Raw genomic sequence first — 17,662 nt, 5'->3', positions numbered from 1 at the left:
CACTCAGTCTCAGCACCCTTGCTTACATGAATGTACAGAGGCCTTGTCCATGATTGTCCCTCAGTAGTCATTCCTCTTCTGGGCATGAACCCCAAGGTTCTGCTCAGCTTCATTTGTGTCATAGCCCACACATCATGTAAGCCAATATGCCCAAATCCCTAGAGTGAGTCTCCACCAGGTGACTTGAGGGCTTCGTCCAGTGCCATCGGTGCCTAGGCTGCCCAATCTGGAGTCACCTCTGCTGCTACCAGCTTGGCAGAGGCAAGAGGATCCCGTGCAGGTTCCTTGAAGTTGCCCACTGCTCCTGCCAGGCAAGTAGGATTAAGGTGACTCCTTTATCATTATTATTATTTAAAGATTTACTTAGTTTTGTATTGGAAAGTCAGAATTACAGAGAGAAGGAGACACAGAGAGAAGACTCTTCCATCTGCTGGTTCACTCCTCAAGCAGCCAGCCACAATGGCCAGAGCTGAGTCAATCCAAAGCCAGGAACTAGGAGCTTCTTCTGGGTACCCCCATGTGGGTATAGGATCCTAAGGCCTTGGGTCATCCTCCACTGCTTTCCCAGGCTGCAAGCAGGAAGCTGGAAGGGAAGTAGAGCAGCCTGGATATGAACCAGTGCCCATATGGGATCCCAGCTGCATGCATGGAGAGGACTTTAGCCACTAGGCTATTGTGCCGGGCCCTACTTTATTATTAATAATCAGATTTCTAGACCTACTTTTTTCTTATGGTTTATCTATTAGCCATACTCAAAATGAATTTCTCATTCTATTTTAAATATTGCTTTAAACTTACTTGGATATTGAAGGAAAATGTGAGCTAAGTATTTCTTATTCAGTTTTCTTGAACTGAGTAGCAGCTGGTATTTGTGGAGTACTTGACTACATACAAGAAGCCATTGAGTGAGATAGGCATTGTGGCACAGTTGGGTAAGCTGCCACTTGCATCCTGAATTGGAGTACTAATACAGTTCCTAGCTCCTCTGCTTCTCTGACAGCTTCTTACTGGTGCATCTGGGAAAGCTCAAATATGGGATTCCTGCCACCTAAGTGGAAGTCCCAGGCTATGGCCTGAGTTAGATACCATTGTTGAGGGCATTTGAGGATTGAGCCAGCAGATGGAAGATATCTCTCTCTCTGTCTCTCTCTTCTGTGTATGTGTGTGTGGGGGGGGGCGTTTCCCCTCTCTGTGTTATTTTGCATTTAAATAAATGAATAAATGTCAAAAAATATATGCCAATGACTTGTCATAACTCTCCTGGACTTTGTTTCCTTTTAGAAGTGAAGATTAGGGGCTGGCATTGCACTGTAGTGGTGTGGCAAGTTAAGCCTCTACCTGCAATGTGGGCATCATGTATGGGCAGCAGTTGAGTCTTGGTCCTCCACTTCTCATCCAGCTCACTGTTAATAACTTGGGAAAACAGCAAAAGATGGACCAGAGCTTGGACCTCTGTACCCACACGGGAGACCCAGAAGTTCTGGGCTCGTGGTTTTGGCTTGGACCAGCCCTGTCTGTTGTGGCCATCTGAAGAGTGGACTAGTGAGTGGAAGATTCTCCATGTCTCCTCCTCTCTCTGTAACTCTGCCTTTTAAATAAATAAAAATAAACAAGTCTGAGAGAGAGAGAGAAAGAGAAAGACTAATCAGTTGCCTGTCAAGTGTGATACATATTTCCCAGTTTGAGTCTAAAAAGTGCCTCCCCAAATGACAAAATGTAGATAGATAGATACATGGTTTAAGCCTTGCTTTTCACCTGGTGCCTGTACAGGGAAGAGGGTCTGAACGTTTACTTTACTTTGGTATTATGTCTTTACCTAGTTCTATTTGTGATTTGTATTTTGATTCTCTATTTAACATACTTTTACTTTAAGCTTAACACCAACTTTTTCAAAAGCTCTCTGTTACTCAGGTCCTGGGCATATTTGGTAGAACCTTCTTTTTTTTCCCCCTTTTTAATTATATATTTTTCCTATTTATTTGAAAAGCAGAGCGATAGAGAGAAGGATAAGGAGAGAGAAACAGATCTTATACTGGTTCATTTCCCAGAGGGTTTCTGAGACAAGGGGTTAAAGACAGGAGTTTACAGCTCCAGCTGCATCTCTCATATGGGTGCAGGAGCCCAAGAACTTAGACCATCCTTTGCTGCTTTCCCAGGCACGTTAGTAGGGAGCTGGATCCTAAGTAGAGTAATTGGAATTCCAAAAAGCATTCTGGTATGGAATGCTGCACTGCAGGGGTCAATTTAATTCGCTGTACCACAACACTGGTCCCAGTTAGGCATACTTTAATGCAAGTTAACCAGGTGAACTAACGTTTTTCCTTAGATAAAAGATTGTACTCTCTTTGTAGCTCTGACACTCCATGGAATTCAGAGTCCAAAGTTACAAGCAGATGCCTTCAAACTGCAACATATGTTTTCCTTTTTAAATGACAGCTTGTCTTCCTTTATTTAAGAGAAAGAGAGGTGAAGAGACAGATACAAACAGATCTTCTATTCTTGGTTTACTCTCAAATGGTCACAACAGCCAGGTCTGGGTTAGGCCGAAACCAAACACTGGGAGACACTAGGAACTCTGTGCTGGTCTCCCACATCAGTGGCAAGGATCTAAGTGCTTGGGCCGTCTTCTGCTACCTTTCCAGGTACATTACCAGGGTGCAGGATAAGTGAAACAGCAGGGACTTGAGCCAGCATTCCAATGTGGCTTGCCAACATAGCTGGTAGCATTTAACATGCTACACTACAAAGACGATCAATCTCCTGCTTCATTTCAAAAATTGGGCTGTAATGTTAGTATTTTATTATAGTACCCAGGCTCTCTTATGAAAACATTTTCTTGCTGCTGTGTAGTGAGATCCTGATTACATTATCACAGGTTGAGGGGAGGGAAGTTAATTATGCACGAATGCTGTGAGGACCAGATAGTGGGTTATAGGTGATTTTGGCCAAGTTATAGAGCCTCTCAGCACTTGCCCCGAGGACAGGGATTCTCTGGTTAAACGGTTTCCGAGGGCCTCTGGCCGACCAGACAAGCCTGTGTTTTTGCAACAGCTATACTCATTGCTGCCTCACAAAGCTGTTTCATGAAGCTGCTAAGGCAGTCTTGCAAAATTCCTCAGGAGACCATGGCTGTCTTAAAATAGGGTTTGCGACATAAACACAGGAAACACTTTTTTTGTGTGTGTAATAACAAAGTGACTTTTTCCATGAAAGAATAGCTTTAGCAAATTTGAACATAAATGTTTAAGAGAAAAGGGAAAAAAAAGGATATGACCTACAAAAACTGTAACTGTTCTAAGAATGTACATGTTAGAAGACGGTGTGGTGGGGTTGGTGTGGCCAGAGGAGGAAATGAGAATGTGCTTGCGAGGAAAGAAACTCACAGATTCCAGAAGAGGGCCACTGCATGCCGTCTAGGGGTGCAGGGGAAGTAGCAGGGTTTGAGTGAGGGCAATGTCTAGGTCAGAGACTTTGCTGGGGATCCAAGGAAAGGCAGAACAAACAGCTCAGGACTGGCTGGTTTGAATAGCTCTTGCATGCTTTGGGTCATGTGGGCTGACTCTTGCTGTCTGGTCCTGACACTGGGCTAATGTGGGGCAGGGAGATACTAGCCTGATAGGAAAAAGTATGATAAGGTGCTTGGGAACCTGAGTTTGTGAATGGCAGGCCTGGACCTCGCTGAGCTCTGTGTTATTTAAGATGTGCAGGCGATAAGCAGAGCGGGCTCTCCAGCCACAGAGGCCATGCATGCCACAGCATCAAGAGTATCATTCCCCTGTGTGAAATGATACCCCCCCCCCCACACACACACATACCAACAGTTAAGTCAAAGCCAAGTTTCTACGCTGGATGCATAAGTAGAATTATTTTGCTGTTTCCTTCCCTATTAAGAACTTAAAACTTAAAAAAAATCCATATCCTATATATAAAAGAGGAAAAAGTAATTTTATGGTGAAAGCACCACTTCTTTATGTTTAGAATGAAGTGTTTTACTTACACACAATGAAACACACTTTGGGGTTTCCAGTTAGGATTTTTTTTTTATTGTTTCATAGGTTCTTGGATTCCCCCAACCCCTCCCCAAGCCATCCCCCATATTGAGTTCCACCATATTGTTACATTAGTACAGTTTATAACCAGTCATGATTCTTTCGTTGCGGGCAAGGACCATGCTGAGAGTCCAGCATCTTATTGTCCAGATAAATTCAACAGTTTCTTTGGGAGACCATCCTTGGTCTGAAAATAGAACTGGCAGAATATCATCCCCTCCAATGAAAAGCCACTACACAACTTCAACATCAGGAAGAAACATGGAAATTTATAACATCATAAAGTTAACTGACATGGTATTGAGTGACAAATATGTTAGAAAATTCAGGTTCTAAACCACATCCTGTAACTACTTCATTGATATTTCAATTTTAGTTTATAACAACCGGCTGCTATAAACCTTAAAATGGTTATAGGGTACTATACAGCTGTCTCATGTCTATTTTCAGTTTTTATATTTAGCAGCTTATAGTATTCCAGCGTGATTTTTATTGAACTTCATGAATTTTAGGGTAGTCCAAACAGGCTTATAACTCTAGCATCCATATGTTAACAATTGAGGAGCAGAACAGTTTTAGGAGGGGTATGCAGAGAAATCTTGAATATCTTAGTGAGGAGTACCAGTTAGGAGTTTTGACAAATGTATAGAGTTACTTGATCACCACGAGTCAGAATTCTAGAATGTTCTATCAGCCTTCTTTCCACCCTGCCCAAATTCCCTCATGCTGCCCCTGCGGAGTTGACTCTTCTTCCCACCTTCAGCCGTTGGCATTCACTGATCTGTGCTCCATCCCTGTAGTTTGCCTTTCCCAGACAGACAATAAGTGGACCACCATACTAAGAGGTCTGATGTCCGTTATTTAACATAAAACATTTGGGTTACATTCATGTTTTGGGGTGTGTCAACAGTTCTTTCCTTTGTTAAATAAAAAGTCTAAGAGATCCTAACAGACCAGGGTGAGAGTCATTCACGTTGAAGTCCCACATTACCAAAGGAAACTAAGTTGTCTGGCTTTCTGACAAATCCAGAAAAATAGATAATAGCCAGTTTCCAAGTAGACCAGTGTCAGCATGATCAGGAAACCCCTGTGTTTTAATCCTTACCAATAATAATAATAATAATAATAATAATAATAATAATACACTGAAATAATCTGATGTTATCCGATCAGTTGCTTTCCCATTGTTCTTTCTTCTTGTTCTGCCTTGGAAGGGAAGTAATGCTGAGTGACCAGTTATGTATTGTTCGTCATTTCTGTCTTCTTTAGCCCTTTTCTGCCTAGAAAATCAAGTTCCTCTGCCTAATGCCTTAGAACATTCTGGAGTAAAGGGTTGCTCAATTCAAGAATTGCCAAAACAATTTGGATATTTAAATTGTTGTGATTCTGTCTGACACTTTTGATTGCTTAACTACTCCATGTTAGAGAGGTGTCAGTTTAGGGAAGGACAAATTGTTTCTAGGTTAAGGATTGAGAATAAAGCTGTGATAAATATTCACATATTAGGGTAGGTATTTAGCCTAATGGCTCATATATCAGCACAGCATGTCGCAGAGCTTGAATTTGATGCCTAGCTCCTGACTTGCACTTCCTGCTAGTGCAGACCCTGGGTGGCAGTGATGATGACTCAAGTAACTGGATTGCTGTCGCCTGTGTGGGAGACTCGGTTTCAGTTCCTGGCACCTGACCGTTGTGCAGCCCAACAGTCACTGTTGTGGAGCAAGGAGCTGGAGTTATAAGCACAGCCAGAACTCAGATTCAGGGATTCCTACCCAGGGACTCTGGCAGGGAATGTGGATGTCTCAGGTTGTGTCTCAGCTGCAGTGCTACACTCTCACCCTTTCACCAACTTTTGAAGACCCCAAGTGTTTACTGTTGTAAACTTACTTTGCACCAGAATCTACTTATTTTTAGCAGCTCTGCTTCAGGATTGTTTTGTTTTGTTCCGTTGATCTCTCCTTCTCTTTTAAAAATGTATGTACTTTTTGTTTAATTGGAAGGCGGAATTACAGAGAGAGGGGGAGAGAGACAGAGAGAAAGAGATTTTTTTTTTCATCTTCTGGCTCACTCCCCAAATGGCCACCATGGCTAGAGCTAGGTCAAGCTAAGACAGGAACATGGAACTCCACCTCAATCTCTCACATGGGTGGCAGAGCCTAAGTAAGTACTTGAGGCATCTTCTGCTTTTCCAGGCACATTAGCAGGAACTGGGCTGGAAACAAAACAGCTGCTACTTGAACTGGTGCTTATATAGATGGGCAGCATTGCACATGGCAACTTTAACCACACAGCACCACAACAAAATTCCCTCCATTAATCTCTCTGTCTGTCCTTTGTCATCCCTACATTGTTAGGTAACTGTAGTTTTACATTAAGATTTGGAACCAAGTAGTCATGTGCCTTGTCCTTTTTCAAAATTGCTTTATCTACTCTGTAACTTTTGCATTTCCTTATGAATTTTAATCAGCCTGTCAATTTCTATTAAAGTAGATTACTGGGATTTTCGTTTGGATTGCTGTGAATCTGTAGATTGATATATAAGAATCTTGAATCTGCAAATATCTTCCATACATTTTTCATTTTAACTTCGAACTTTCCATTTTTCTGGTGTTGTCATCCTGAGTCCCCATGGCTGCAGAGATTCCTGCATCCCTGAGATGTTTAGTTGAGTGGAGTAGGAACTACACAAACTGGAAGAAGCTGTGTCTGAAACTCCAGCCTTTGGGGCAAGGTCACGTCTATGTCCCACATGGCTGTGTGTTACGTGTTTTTTAACCAGGTGTTAATGAAACTGTTAAGTATACCTTGACAACAAAATACTAGACTCTCTACCATTGCTTAACCTACAACATCATGAGACGTAGAAGATTGAGATTTTTCCCCCTATCTTAAACTCAAATTATAGAAACAGTTTTTTAGATTCCTAAACTGTTTTCAGAAATGAAAAAGTCATATAACCTGATAAGGCTAATATAGTGAGGGGTAGCAAATTGCACTAGCACTGGGGCCACGGAAAGTAGAGCCTTCCTGTTTTGTGGTTTATCTATCCCAGTGCATAGCATTTATTAGCAGTTCGACATCAGTGTCTACCAAATGAATAGGTCAAATTTGTGGTAAAATAACCTTTGGACCCTAATCTATATTGTTTTCATTCTAGTGAGGCTATGTCAGCTGATTGTTACTATAGAGTAACTGAACAAAATCCTTATTCTTACATCCTATAACCAAGGATCAATTTTCAGTATAAACATAGGGTGAAGAAATACAAAGTCAACAGTTAGAAGCTGTGAGGAGACATGTTCAGAGATGGGAGAGTGGAATCAAGGGTGCGATATAGTTCCTGGGATAGAGAGCCGGGAACACACCCAAGCCAGGACTGCTACAGAAATGTAATTAGGGCTGGTTGGGAATGCATCGACTCCCTTAAAGATGTGTGATATTTGTTCAGTAGCAGGATTGTGAGTTTATAAAATCTTACTCTCTATAAACTCCAAATGTCTTCTTGTAAGATAAACAAGGACATCAGTTTTCTTCATGGGGTGGGTTGGGATTGGTACAGTTAGATTTTTTAAAAATGTATTTGAAAGATAAAGGGAAAGAGAGACAGAGATCCTTCATTCATTCTTCAAATGCCCACAACAGCTGGAGCTGAGACAGGCCAAAGCCAGGAGCCAGGAACTCATTCCACATCTCTCACATGAATGGCAGGGACCCAAGTACGGAACTGTCACCTGCTGCTGGCATCAAAAGTGGAGCTGGTACTCAGACTCAGGAGCTCTGATATGGGATGCAGGCATTCCAAGCAGTGTCTTAATTGTTATGCCAAATGTCTCCACCCAGTATTTTCAGCATACTCTGTATATCCGCATATTCTAATTTTATTTGTATACATACCTACCTACCCTTCATGGGGTTTCTCAACCCTAGATTTTTAGGCCTTAGCAAACATGATTTTAGTAGCCAAAAATTATACCTCAGCTTGGAAACTTGAAAAAATAAATTCACTTAAAGCAAGGGCTGACCTGTATGTGACTTAGAACTGAGCACCCTGCCTCAGATTACTATTTTCTGGCAAGCTACATTGTCCCATGAGTATTTCTTGTTCAAAGGGGAAATAAATAGAAAGAGATTTTCCAGTGTTTCTCTGCTGGGTATGGTAACCATTTTTGGATAGAAATGCCAGGTAAGGCAAATTTGAAGCACTGTTTAAATGATAGCAGAACCTAGAGGAACATTCCAGTGTTCTATGAGGAATTGGTTTTGTTTTTTTCCCCATACTTCTAGATCATCATGTTAAACTCTGTTTCTGACCTTCATGGCTACATTGACCGAAGCCAGCTGACACAGGAGCTGGGGGGAACTCTGGAATACCGCCACAGCCAGTGGATCAACCACCGCACTGTGAGTACTGGCTGATCTGTGCTCTCAATGCCTCTTGTTGTTTTGCAGAATCACAGCCCACGAGTTCCTAAGGGGGGAAGGCTGGGGTTTCACAGCCATAGGCTGGGTGGAGAACTTGTGAGAGGGCAGGGGCTGAGGTTCCCCTGCTGACTGCCTTCACTTTAGCCCTGCTGCAGCTTCCTTGCATGCATGAAGGCTTTGGAAAAGTCCATTAGAGCATGCTTATGGTTCAGGGAGTTGGGGAAGGGGGTGGAGAAAAATACCATTGCCTCAGAGAAATGAGTGTACTCATGAGGTGGACCTCGGATATTCATGTTTCACAAAATTCTCCAGATGACTGTAATGAACGTACAAGTTGAAACTGGAGGAAGTTACCTTTAAATGTTGTCATGATCATTGTTTGATCTTGCAACAGTTGGGTTACTAAGCCTCTCTCTGCTTGTTTCCTCCCCCTCTTACTCAGTGTTTCTCAGCTGGGGGTAACTTAGCCAACAGAGAACATTTGTCAGTGTCACGAGGTGGTTTTGTAACCTGGGTGTAGGGTGAACTGGGCTGGGCATACTACTGGCATCTGGTCAAAAAGTCTGTTTAAAGGGACTCTGTACAAGGCACAAGACGGCACGTGAAGAATTAGCCAGCTCCAACGTTAATGGCACCGATGTGGGAAAACCATGGGCTCATGAAAGCAACATGAAAGCTCAGTAGGGAAAATAAATGTCATTTATTGTCCATGAAAACACCTGTCTGATAGTCTTTCACTTTTCTCTACTTACTCGTATTGGTTGTTACTATGCTAAACTGGAGGGATCAAGAATGTGGAGGAAATTCATCGAATAATAGCTATTTCTGCCTGTTTCCGTTCTCCTAGCCCCCATGCCCTTAGAAAGGTCAGATTTCTTAAGTAAAATCAGAGAGTTCTTAAACCACTCTGATGACAACTTGTGACATCCATATTTCTCTCTATCTCAACTTGGAAACATGTTAAATCAGAATCATTTACTAACAAACACCTGAATTTCATTAAATTATAAATGAGAATTTACCATTTTATTTATTTTTACAAGTCATTAAAAATTTTTGTTTTGAAATGCAGGTAGGAAGAGAGTAAGAGATACCTTCTCTCTGCTGGTATTCTTCACAAATACCGGCAATGGCAAAGGCTGGGCCAGGTCAAATTTGAGAGCCAGGAATTTGGTCTGGGTCTCCCACATAGGTGGCAGGAACTTGATTATTTGGGTTATCACCTCTGCTTTCCATGGTGCAGGAAGCTGGATTCAGAAGCAGGGCTAGGATTTACCCATGACCGTGACATGGATACAGACATCCCAGGTAGCGTCTTAACACTGTGTGTTTTATTTCAGAGTTACATACAGATTCTAGTCCCTCTCTCACTTCTCTGTGGGTCATGAAATTCCAGGAAAGACATGACCTTTCCCAAAATCTAGAAGGCGACCCACAAAGCTGAGCTAGAATCCTTTACATTTGTGGTTAGTTTGACCATAGTAATGGTGAAACTTGGGAAGAAAAGTCTAATTTTCGGAAAGTCCAAATCTGAAAAATGTGAGGGAAGCAGATGCCGAGTGTTATGAATGAGTGTGGTGAGGGACAGCTCAGGCTGTGAGTCCATTAAGCCACATGCCACGTGGAGCTTGGAGTGCATGAAGGCTAGTTTTCTTTATTTCCCAGAATGTGATAGCATCAGTCATGTATGATTGAATTTATTGTCGCAAACATCTTACTAAACAAGCCAGTTCTTTATTGCTCTGACTTCTACTAATCCTGTATTTTACTTTGTTGCTTATCTTTTCCAAATCACTTCAGCTGTTTTTGGAAACAAGATAATTTTCCAACAAATAAATAAAAAAAATTTCTTTAAAAGGTAGGACAGCTGTAGTCATGAACATAAAGACTGATACTATAAGAGATGGGGTAAGCAGATGTTCACACACTTCCCATTGCCTTCCCCCACCACATGCCTGACATGCAGCCGGGGGGTGGTTGGTGTGTCCACACTGAATGTATTGCAGTAAACTTTACCCAATGCAACTAGTATTGAAAGATCAGAGAGATTATATGCATGCAACATGTTTCTTATGTGAATATTTCATATCATTAAAGTGACAGAATCAAAATGAAAAACACATGCATACTGCTTGATATGCTTTTAAAACTCTGAATTCTGAATAGCTTTAGATGAACAAAACAAAAACGGTGTAGTGGAGTTTCCTTATACTCACCCCCATTTTCCCTGTTGTTAGGATATAAGATATGTTTGTCACATGTAACTTCCCCTGATAGTAACATTAGTTATGATATGATGTATTTGTTGCAGTTAATGAATTACACCTAGCTTCCCTTAATTTTTAACTCCTACATGTTAGGGAAAACATGCAATATTTGTCTTTTTGTATTTTATTTATTTCACTTAAATCCACCTGCTCTATCCATTTTGCTATAAATGACAGGATCTGTTTTCCTTGTGGGTTTTAAAAAAATCAATTAGCCTAAATATAAACATAGCATAACATAGGAAACTTCTATATGAATGAAATAAGCTGGGGTCCATGTGATGGTTCGGTGATTAAGCCCTCGCCTTGCAAGGGATGCCATATTGGTGCTGGTTTGTACATTGGCTGCTCCACTTCCCTTCTAGCTCCTTGCTTGTGGCCTGGGAAAGCAATAGAGGACAGCCCAAGGCATTGGGACCCTGAACCCACATGGGAGACTGGGAAGAAGCTCCTGACTCCTGGCTTTGCATTAGCTCAGCTCCAGCTATTGTGGCCTTTTGGGGAGTGAACCAGTGAACAGATCTTTCTCTCTGTCTCTCCTTTTCTCCATAAATCTTATTTGTAAGATAAGATCCAATAAAAATTAGCAAATCTTAAACGGAGAGAAAGAAATTGAATCAATATTTGAAAAGTCAAAACAAGCAATGGGTAAATTCCACAAGCAAAAATTTAAGACCAGACTTATAGAACAGTCTAGACCTTTAAAGAAAGAAAACCAAGAAAACAGTGTTTTAGCCCTTAAATGGCTACAACTACCAGGTGTAGGCCAGGCTGGAACCAGCATCAAGGAACAACATCAGGCCTCCCAAGTGGGAGACAAGGGCCCAAGTATTGAGCCATTTGCAGCTATTTTCCCAGGCACATCGGCAGGAAGCTAGATTGGAAGCGGAACAGCCACTAATTTGTTTCCAATATGGGGTGCTGCTGTCATAGGCAGGGGCTTTGCTTGCTGTGCCACCACGTGGGTGCCTGCTGTTCTTTTGGATTCTCAAAACATGCCTGGAAAAACAGCAAGTGTTATCCCTGTTTTTCAAATTAAGACACTGGAATTCATGATCATGGTTATAGAGGATTAGAATCTGTGCTTATTCAAAGTTTTCAACTCCCAAGTCCAAGATTGATTTACCTTTAAAGCTAGTTTTGCCAAATGTAATTTGACTGTCAAGAAGTATTGTAATGTAGTGCTCAAGACTTTAGTCCCGGGGGATGAACATTTAGTCTCGTGGTTAAGATGCCTGGATTCCATATTAGAATACCTCATTTGAATCTTGACTCTTGCTTCCTACTGATACCCAGATGCAATAGAGACAGCTTAAGAAGTGAGGTCTTTGCCAGCCACATGGGAAACCTGGATTAAGTTCCTGACTCTCAGCTTTGGCCTGTTAAATCCCTGGCTACTATAAACATTTGGCAAGTAAGCCAGCATCTGAGAGATCTCTGAGTATCTGTCTGTCTCTTTCTTTATCTGTTTTAGACAAATAAATAATTTAGAAAGTTAAAAATAAATACAACCCAGGAGAAAGACCACCTGGCTTCAATTTCACTTGTGCCGTTATTATGACTTTAAATATGTAAGTTTGAAGCGTTACAATCTTATCTTGCATCAGTTTCCTGGGTGGGGTGAGAAGTATAACACCTAATTGGTCCTCATTAGAAGAGATCATGCATGGGCCAGTGCTGTGGCACAGTAGATAAAGCTGCCATCTGTGACACTAGCAACCCATGTAGGAGACGATGCATGTCCCTGCTGACCACTTCCAATCCAGCTCCCTGCTAACAGCCTAGGGAAAGGAACATAAGGTGGTCCAAGTGTTTGGGTCCCTGCTACCCACGTGAAAGACCCTGATGAAGCTCCTGACTCCTGCTTGGCTCAGCTCTGGCCATTGGGGAGTGATCCAGCAAATGGAAGATCGCTATCTTTTTTTTCTGTGAGTGTGTCTGTCTTTCTTTGGGACTTTTAAACAAACAAACAAAAACATTTATAAAAAAAGAAAAAAGTAAACATACCATAATCTCATGTTGTCTTATTAGTCTCCTGTCTTAATCTACTTTTTTTTTAAAAAAAAGATTTATTTGTTGTTGTTATTGGAAAGTTGGAGTTACAGAGAAAAGGAGAGACAAAGAGAAAGACCTGCCATCCACTGGTTCACTCCCCAAGTAGCTGTAACGGCTGGACTGAGCAAAGCAAGGAGTCCAGGGCTTCTTCCAGGTCTCCCTCGTGGGTATAGGGTTCCAAGGCTTTGGGCCATCCTCTACTGCTTTCCCAAGCCACAAGCAAGGAGGTAGAAGTGAAGTGGAGCAGCCAGGATATGAACTGGGCTCTGTATGGGATCCCAGTGCATGCAAGGCAAGGACTTTAGCCACTAGGCTACTATGCTGGGCCCCTTAATCTGCTTTTACCGCTTTTACTGCTTTTACCACAAACTTGATAAACCATCAAGAAGTTTATTTTGGCTCACAGTTCTGGTCCAAGGTCAAGCAGCTGCATCTGATCACTGCCTTGTTGGCAGCATAGTCCCAAGGTGATGCAGAGATGAGCATCATGCGCTAAAGACCTTGCCTAACTGGCTTTTTAAGCAGCCTCCTGCTGGAGGGAACCCACTGACTTGTTAACCCATAAATCCATTCATGGGGACAGGGTTCAGATTGGCTCTTAATGGGCCCACCTGGTCCTTTCTCTTTATTATTTTCATGAGGATTACATTCAACATGATTTCAGAAGAAATACTTCTTTTAGGTGTACTATTTCTCATAGGCTGATAGTGAATGCAGAGTGTCTTATACAGATTTTCAATCAATCAAAGTAATGCAACTTTAATGTGAAAGATTTTCCCGAAAGCTAGGATTTTCCCAGGCCAAACTAATGACAGCACTCCAGGCTGTGGCTGTGCTGTGCTTGTGTTACCAGGGGAGGAGGGCTCTATAGCAATGCTTCAAGGGTGGGAGGGCTGGAAGTGGAGACAAACCGGAGAGGTGGGCATGCTCTGGAAGCTGTATCACTCTGGCCTTAGCCCAGCAGAAAGCCTCCTGGGATCTGGACTCTTCTTTATTATGTTGGTTTGCGTTTTAACAAACATTCTCTGTCGATATAGGCAAAGAAGCTGTTTCTTCCCAAATAAAATTTTGGTTGTTCCTCTTTGCTTCTTCCATTAATCATTCATCAGCCATTTATGGACATTCTAGTGTATGACAGTTGTGACCAAGTCCTAGAACTGTCTCAGGAGCAAGGAGAAGTGGGCGTGGCAGTGCTGTCGGGCTGAGTGGGTTGATTTGTTGAACTCAAAGCTGCCACTTGCCCCTCCAAAGGGTGGCATCACCTTTTCTAGGGTAGGTCAGGTGTGACCTAATGTACCCTGTTAAAATGCAGATATCTAACCTGGAATAGCAGCTATAAAGCCACTCATGTGTGAACAGGCATTAATTTAATGGTAGATTGCAAGTGGAAAGGACACAAACAGGCAAAGTTTAGAAAGGAGATGTGGGAGGAGGAAGTCCCTGGCTCTTCCCCATACCTTATGTGTTTGAAGGAGTTATAAAGAGAGAGGGGAGCACCACTTACACACATAGTCTTTCATCTGTTAGTTTACTCTCCAGATGGCTCAATACCTAGTGCTGACCCAGACTGAAGCCAGTAACCAGGAGCTTCATCTAGGTGTTCTACATGGATGGCAGGGACTCAAACACTTGGACCATCTTCCATTGCTTTCCCCCAGGCTACTAGCAGGGAGCTCGATTGAAGTGGAGCAGCTGGAACATGAACCAGCACCTATATGGTATATAAGCATTGCAGGTGGTAGCTTTACCCCCTATGCCACAATGCCAGCCCTAGAAATAATGCTCTTAAGCATCACTAATGTGGCCTAAGTACTACAGTCCTCTCTTTGTCCAGTAATCTTTTTAGCAGCAGTTGGAAAGCTTCTCTGAGGGACCAGGCTATCATGTGAGGAAGAGGAAGAAGAAGATAGGGACCACAAGAGAAGACTTACTGGTGGGAAGGATGGAGTGACTCTGCCCTTTGTAAAACCCACCTAGTGTAAATACTGAGTTAGACTTGTAGTTGGGTATTCTTGCAGTTATGAACATTTGAAAATATTGAACTTGATTGAATCCTGTTGTGAGGTTGAATCTTGTAGTGAGAAACATGGTTTTGTTAAGTCACTTACTCTGTTGGCTTTTCAATTTCATCCTCTATAAAGTGGGAGTAAAATACCCCCCACTCTGGATTCTTGAGGTGATTGGTGAATATATGGCATCAACTACAATGCAAGACACATTGCAGGTACCCTGGAAATGGTAACTATCTCCTTTCATTAGGAAAGCCTGTGAATGAATATTAACGTTGCCACCTTGTTATGCTCACCTGCCTTTTCAGGCTATTGAAAACTTTGCCCTGACTTTGAAGACCACTGCCCAGATGCTGCAGAATTTTGGGGCCTTCCTGGCTGTGACAGAGCTGCCCAGAGGCGTGGCATGCACTGAAGACCTCCTTATGTCCCACACAAGACAGCGGGACAAACTGCAGGTGAGCGATTGGGGCTGTTCAGAGGCCAGCCTGCTGGAAAGAACTAGGAGCAGGAGGAAAAGCCCAATCCTCCAGTGATGTGGCAGCCACTGACCATGGAGAACTTTCCAGATAGGTCACAAGCAAAGAGGGAGATCTCTTGAGGCTGGTGAGTGGGAGGTCTGGGGAAAAACAGCTTGTGAAGAGACACACCTTCCAGCTTTGGACTGGCCAGGTGAGGTGCATGAGTGTTCTTGTAGGGGCAGCACCCTCTGATTCTGTGCAGGTTGGAGGAGGGCAGCCTGAGCTGACATGACAATGATGGAGGGTGGCAGGTGGGAGTTGGCTTTGGAGTCTAAAGTTAGGCAGCAGATCAACAAGCAGCCCGATTGCTTCACTTTCTCAGGATTCTGTCTTTTTTTGGAAGGACTAATTTGAGGAAAAAAAAGAACTGTGAAGGTGTTTGGAACTGGGTTGGGAGGGGCACCAATTAAATGATTCACAAAAGCACATGCGAGCCTGCTGAGGAGAGACCTCGGCAGGTTCCTGCAGGCCACGCAATGAAGAGCAGACTTCCTAAAGCGCCAACAGCTTTCTGCCTTGAGAAAGTGCAGGCCAACTGACATCATTATGTCATAGAAGACCACGCCTCCTTAGAGCAGCAGTCTGGGGACTGGACAGCTGGTACTCCTATCCTATGCATCTATACCACACTCAACTTGGGAAGGGATGGACCTTTTTAGTTGTGACCCCAAACTGGTAAGAATAATTTGCTGGATGTTTGATGTATTCATTTATTCAGAACTCATTGAGTATCCTTCAATTCATGCCAGGAAAGCCATCAGAATGCTGCCTCAAGCATTCTGCCTCAATTGCCTAGTCAGGCCAATTCATTGCTCACTGTGCCCGGGAAACCCTGGTGAATTCTCTCAGTAAGGAGGTTGTTGTCCACACAGAGTTCAAAATGTGTTTCCAAAGATGAATCCAAGAAGTCAGAGAAATCTGGGCTGGACTGTGAGATTCTGGCAACATCCTAAAGATTTTTTCCCTGGAAAAAGCCTCTGAGAAGCTAGTTTGATTTATTTCCCAAACATATTGGCCACGTGACTCCCAGGAGGTTTGAGTTGCAGAAAGTGGCGGGTGGATTGCCTCTGTGAAGTCAGCTAGGCCAGGGCAGGCAGTTGGCCAGGTTAGGATGGAAAGGGGTCTGCAGAGCAGTCATTTGTACAGCAGAGTGTGGTGGGCAGGATGCCTGACATGGCAGGAAGGAGCTGTGGACCAGTTCCACATTGAGGCCAGTGCTTTCGCTGCCTTTGTGCAAAAAAGATGGAGACAGACTTCAGTGCAGAATCACCAGATGACGGCTGAGCAGTCAGAAGGAACTCAGAAAACAATGAAAAGATTTGGGCAGGTACTGTGACTCGACAGGATTATTCTGCAGCCTGCAACACCGGCATTCCATATGGGTGCTGGTTCGTGTGCCAGCTGCTCCTCTTCCCATTCAACTCCCTGATTATGATCTGTAAAAGAAGAGGAGGGTGCTCCAAATCCTTGGGATCCTGCACCCATGTGGGAGACCAGAAAGAGGCTCTTGGCTCCTGGCTTTGGATCAGTTCAGCTTTGGCCGTCATGGCCATTTGGGGAGTGAGCCAGTGGACTGAGACCTCTATGAAAAAGAAAAAAAAAGTTTTGGATTTTCCATGAGTAGGACATATATTGGGGATGAAATTCAGACAGTCAGGCTTGACTGTAGGGTGTCCCCAGGAAGGGCAGGTGAGTGAGTACTCTAATTTCCACACAGACAGCGAGTTCTATAAAGGCAAAGGGGCAGGGAGGAGCCAACGTGCAGGTGGAGTGAGAGCATGTCCCTGTGTACGCTGACCTTCTGTTCTCAGCACTTTGCTAGGCAAAGGCGGCAGAAACTTCGTGCAGATTGTGTTGTCAGATGACTTTGCAGATCCATGTAATTTAAAGTATTATTTGACTTTTGTAAGAAATGGTTTCCTACTCTGTTAGATCTCAGTTTGGTTAGGCACCACCATCTAATTAGTAAGACAAAAGGAATTTAGGAGGCTCCTTGTAGTCTCTCATAAACTGAAGTGTGCCGCTTGCAATTACATGCCAGGCTGCCCTGAAATTAGGGGGAGCAAAGCTAGAACTATGTTAGGATACAATGCTCATTGTGCAAGTATTTGCTTTAAGAATATTAAGTGAATTTGGATTAAACTATTCTTTTAAAAATATTTATTTATTTAAAATTGAGAGAAAAAGGGAGAGCTCTTCCATTTTCTGGTTCACTTCTCAAATGTTTGCAGCATCCAGGTTTGAGCCAGGCTGAATCCAGGACCCTGGAATGCCCTCTGTATCCCCCTTTACATGGATGACAGCATGCCAAACACTCAGGCTTTCTTCTGCTGCCTTCC

General features: G+C 43.0%; 1 protein-coding gene across 1 annotated transcript in view; it reads left to right on the top strand.

Annotated features, from left to right (window-relative positions):
- MCF2L2 (MCF.2 cell line derived transforming sequence-like 2) overlaps positions 1-17,662 on the top strand; it is a 232,463-nt gene that overhangs the window by 86,880 nt on the left and 127,921 nt on the right. Inside the window, exons 6-7 of the mRNA XM_041002575.1 lie at positions 8,334-8,450; positions 15,111-15,260. Of these exons, the coding sequence (XP_040858509.1) occupies positions 8,334-8,450; positions 15,111-15,260 (267 nt within the window). The remainder of the gene's footprint in view (positions 1-8,333; positions 8,451-15,110; positions 15,261-17,662) is intronic.

Source organism: Ochotona curzoniae, unplaced genomic scaffold (genome assembly GCF_017591425.1).
Source record: "Ochotona curzoniae isolate NIBS_2020 unplaced genomic scaffold, NIBS_Ocur_1.0 scaffold_2587, whole genome shotgun sequence".
In the NCBI taxonomy this organism is placed as follows: Eukaryota; Metazoa; Chordata; class Mammalia; order Lagomorpha; family Ochotonidae; genus Ochotona; species Ochotona curzoniae.
This window is presented reverse-complemented; position numbering and strand designations above follow the sequence as displayed.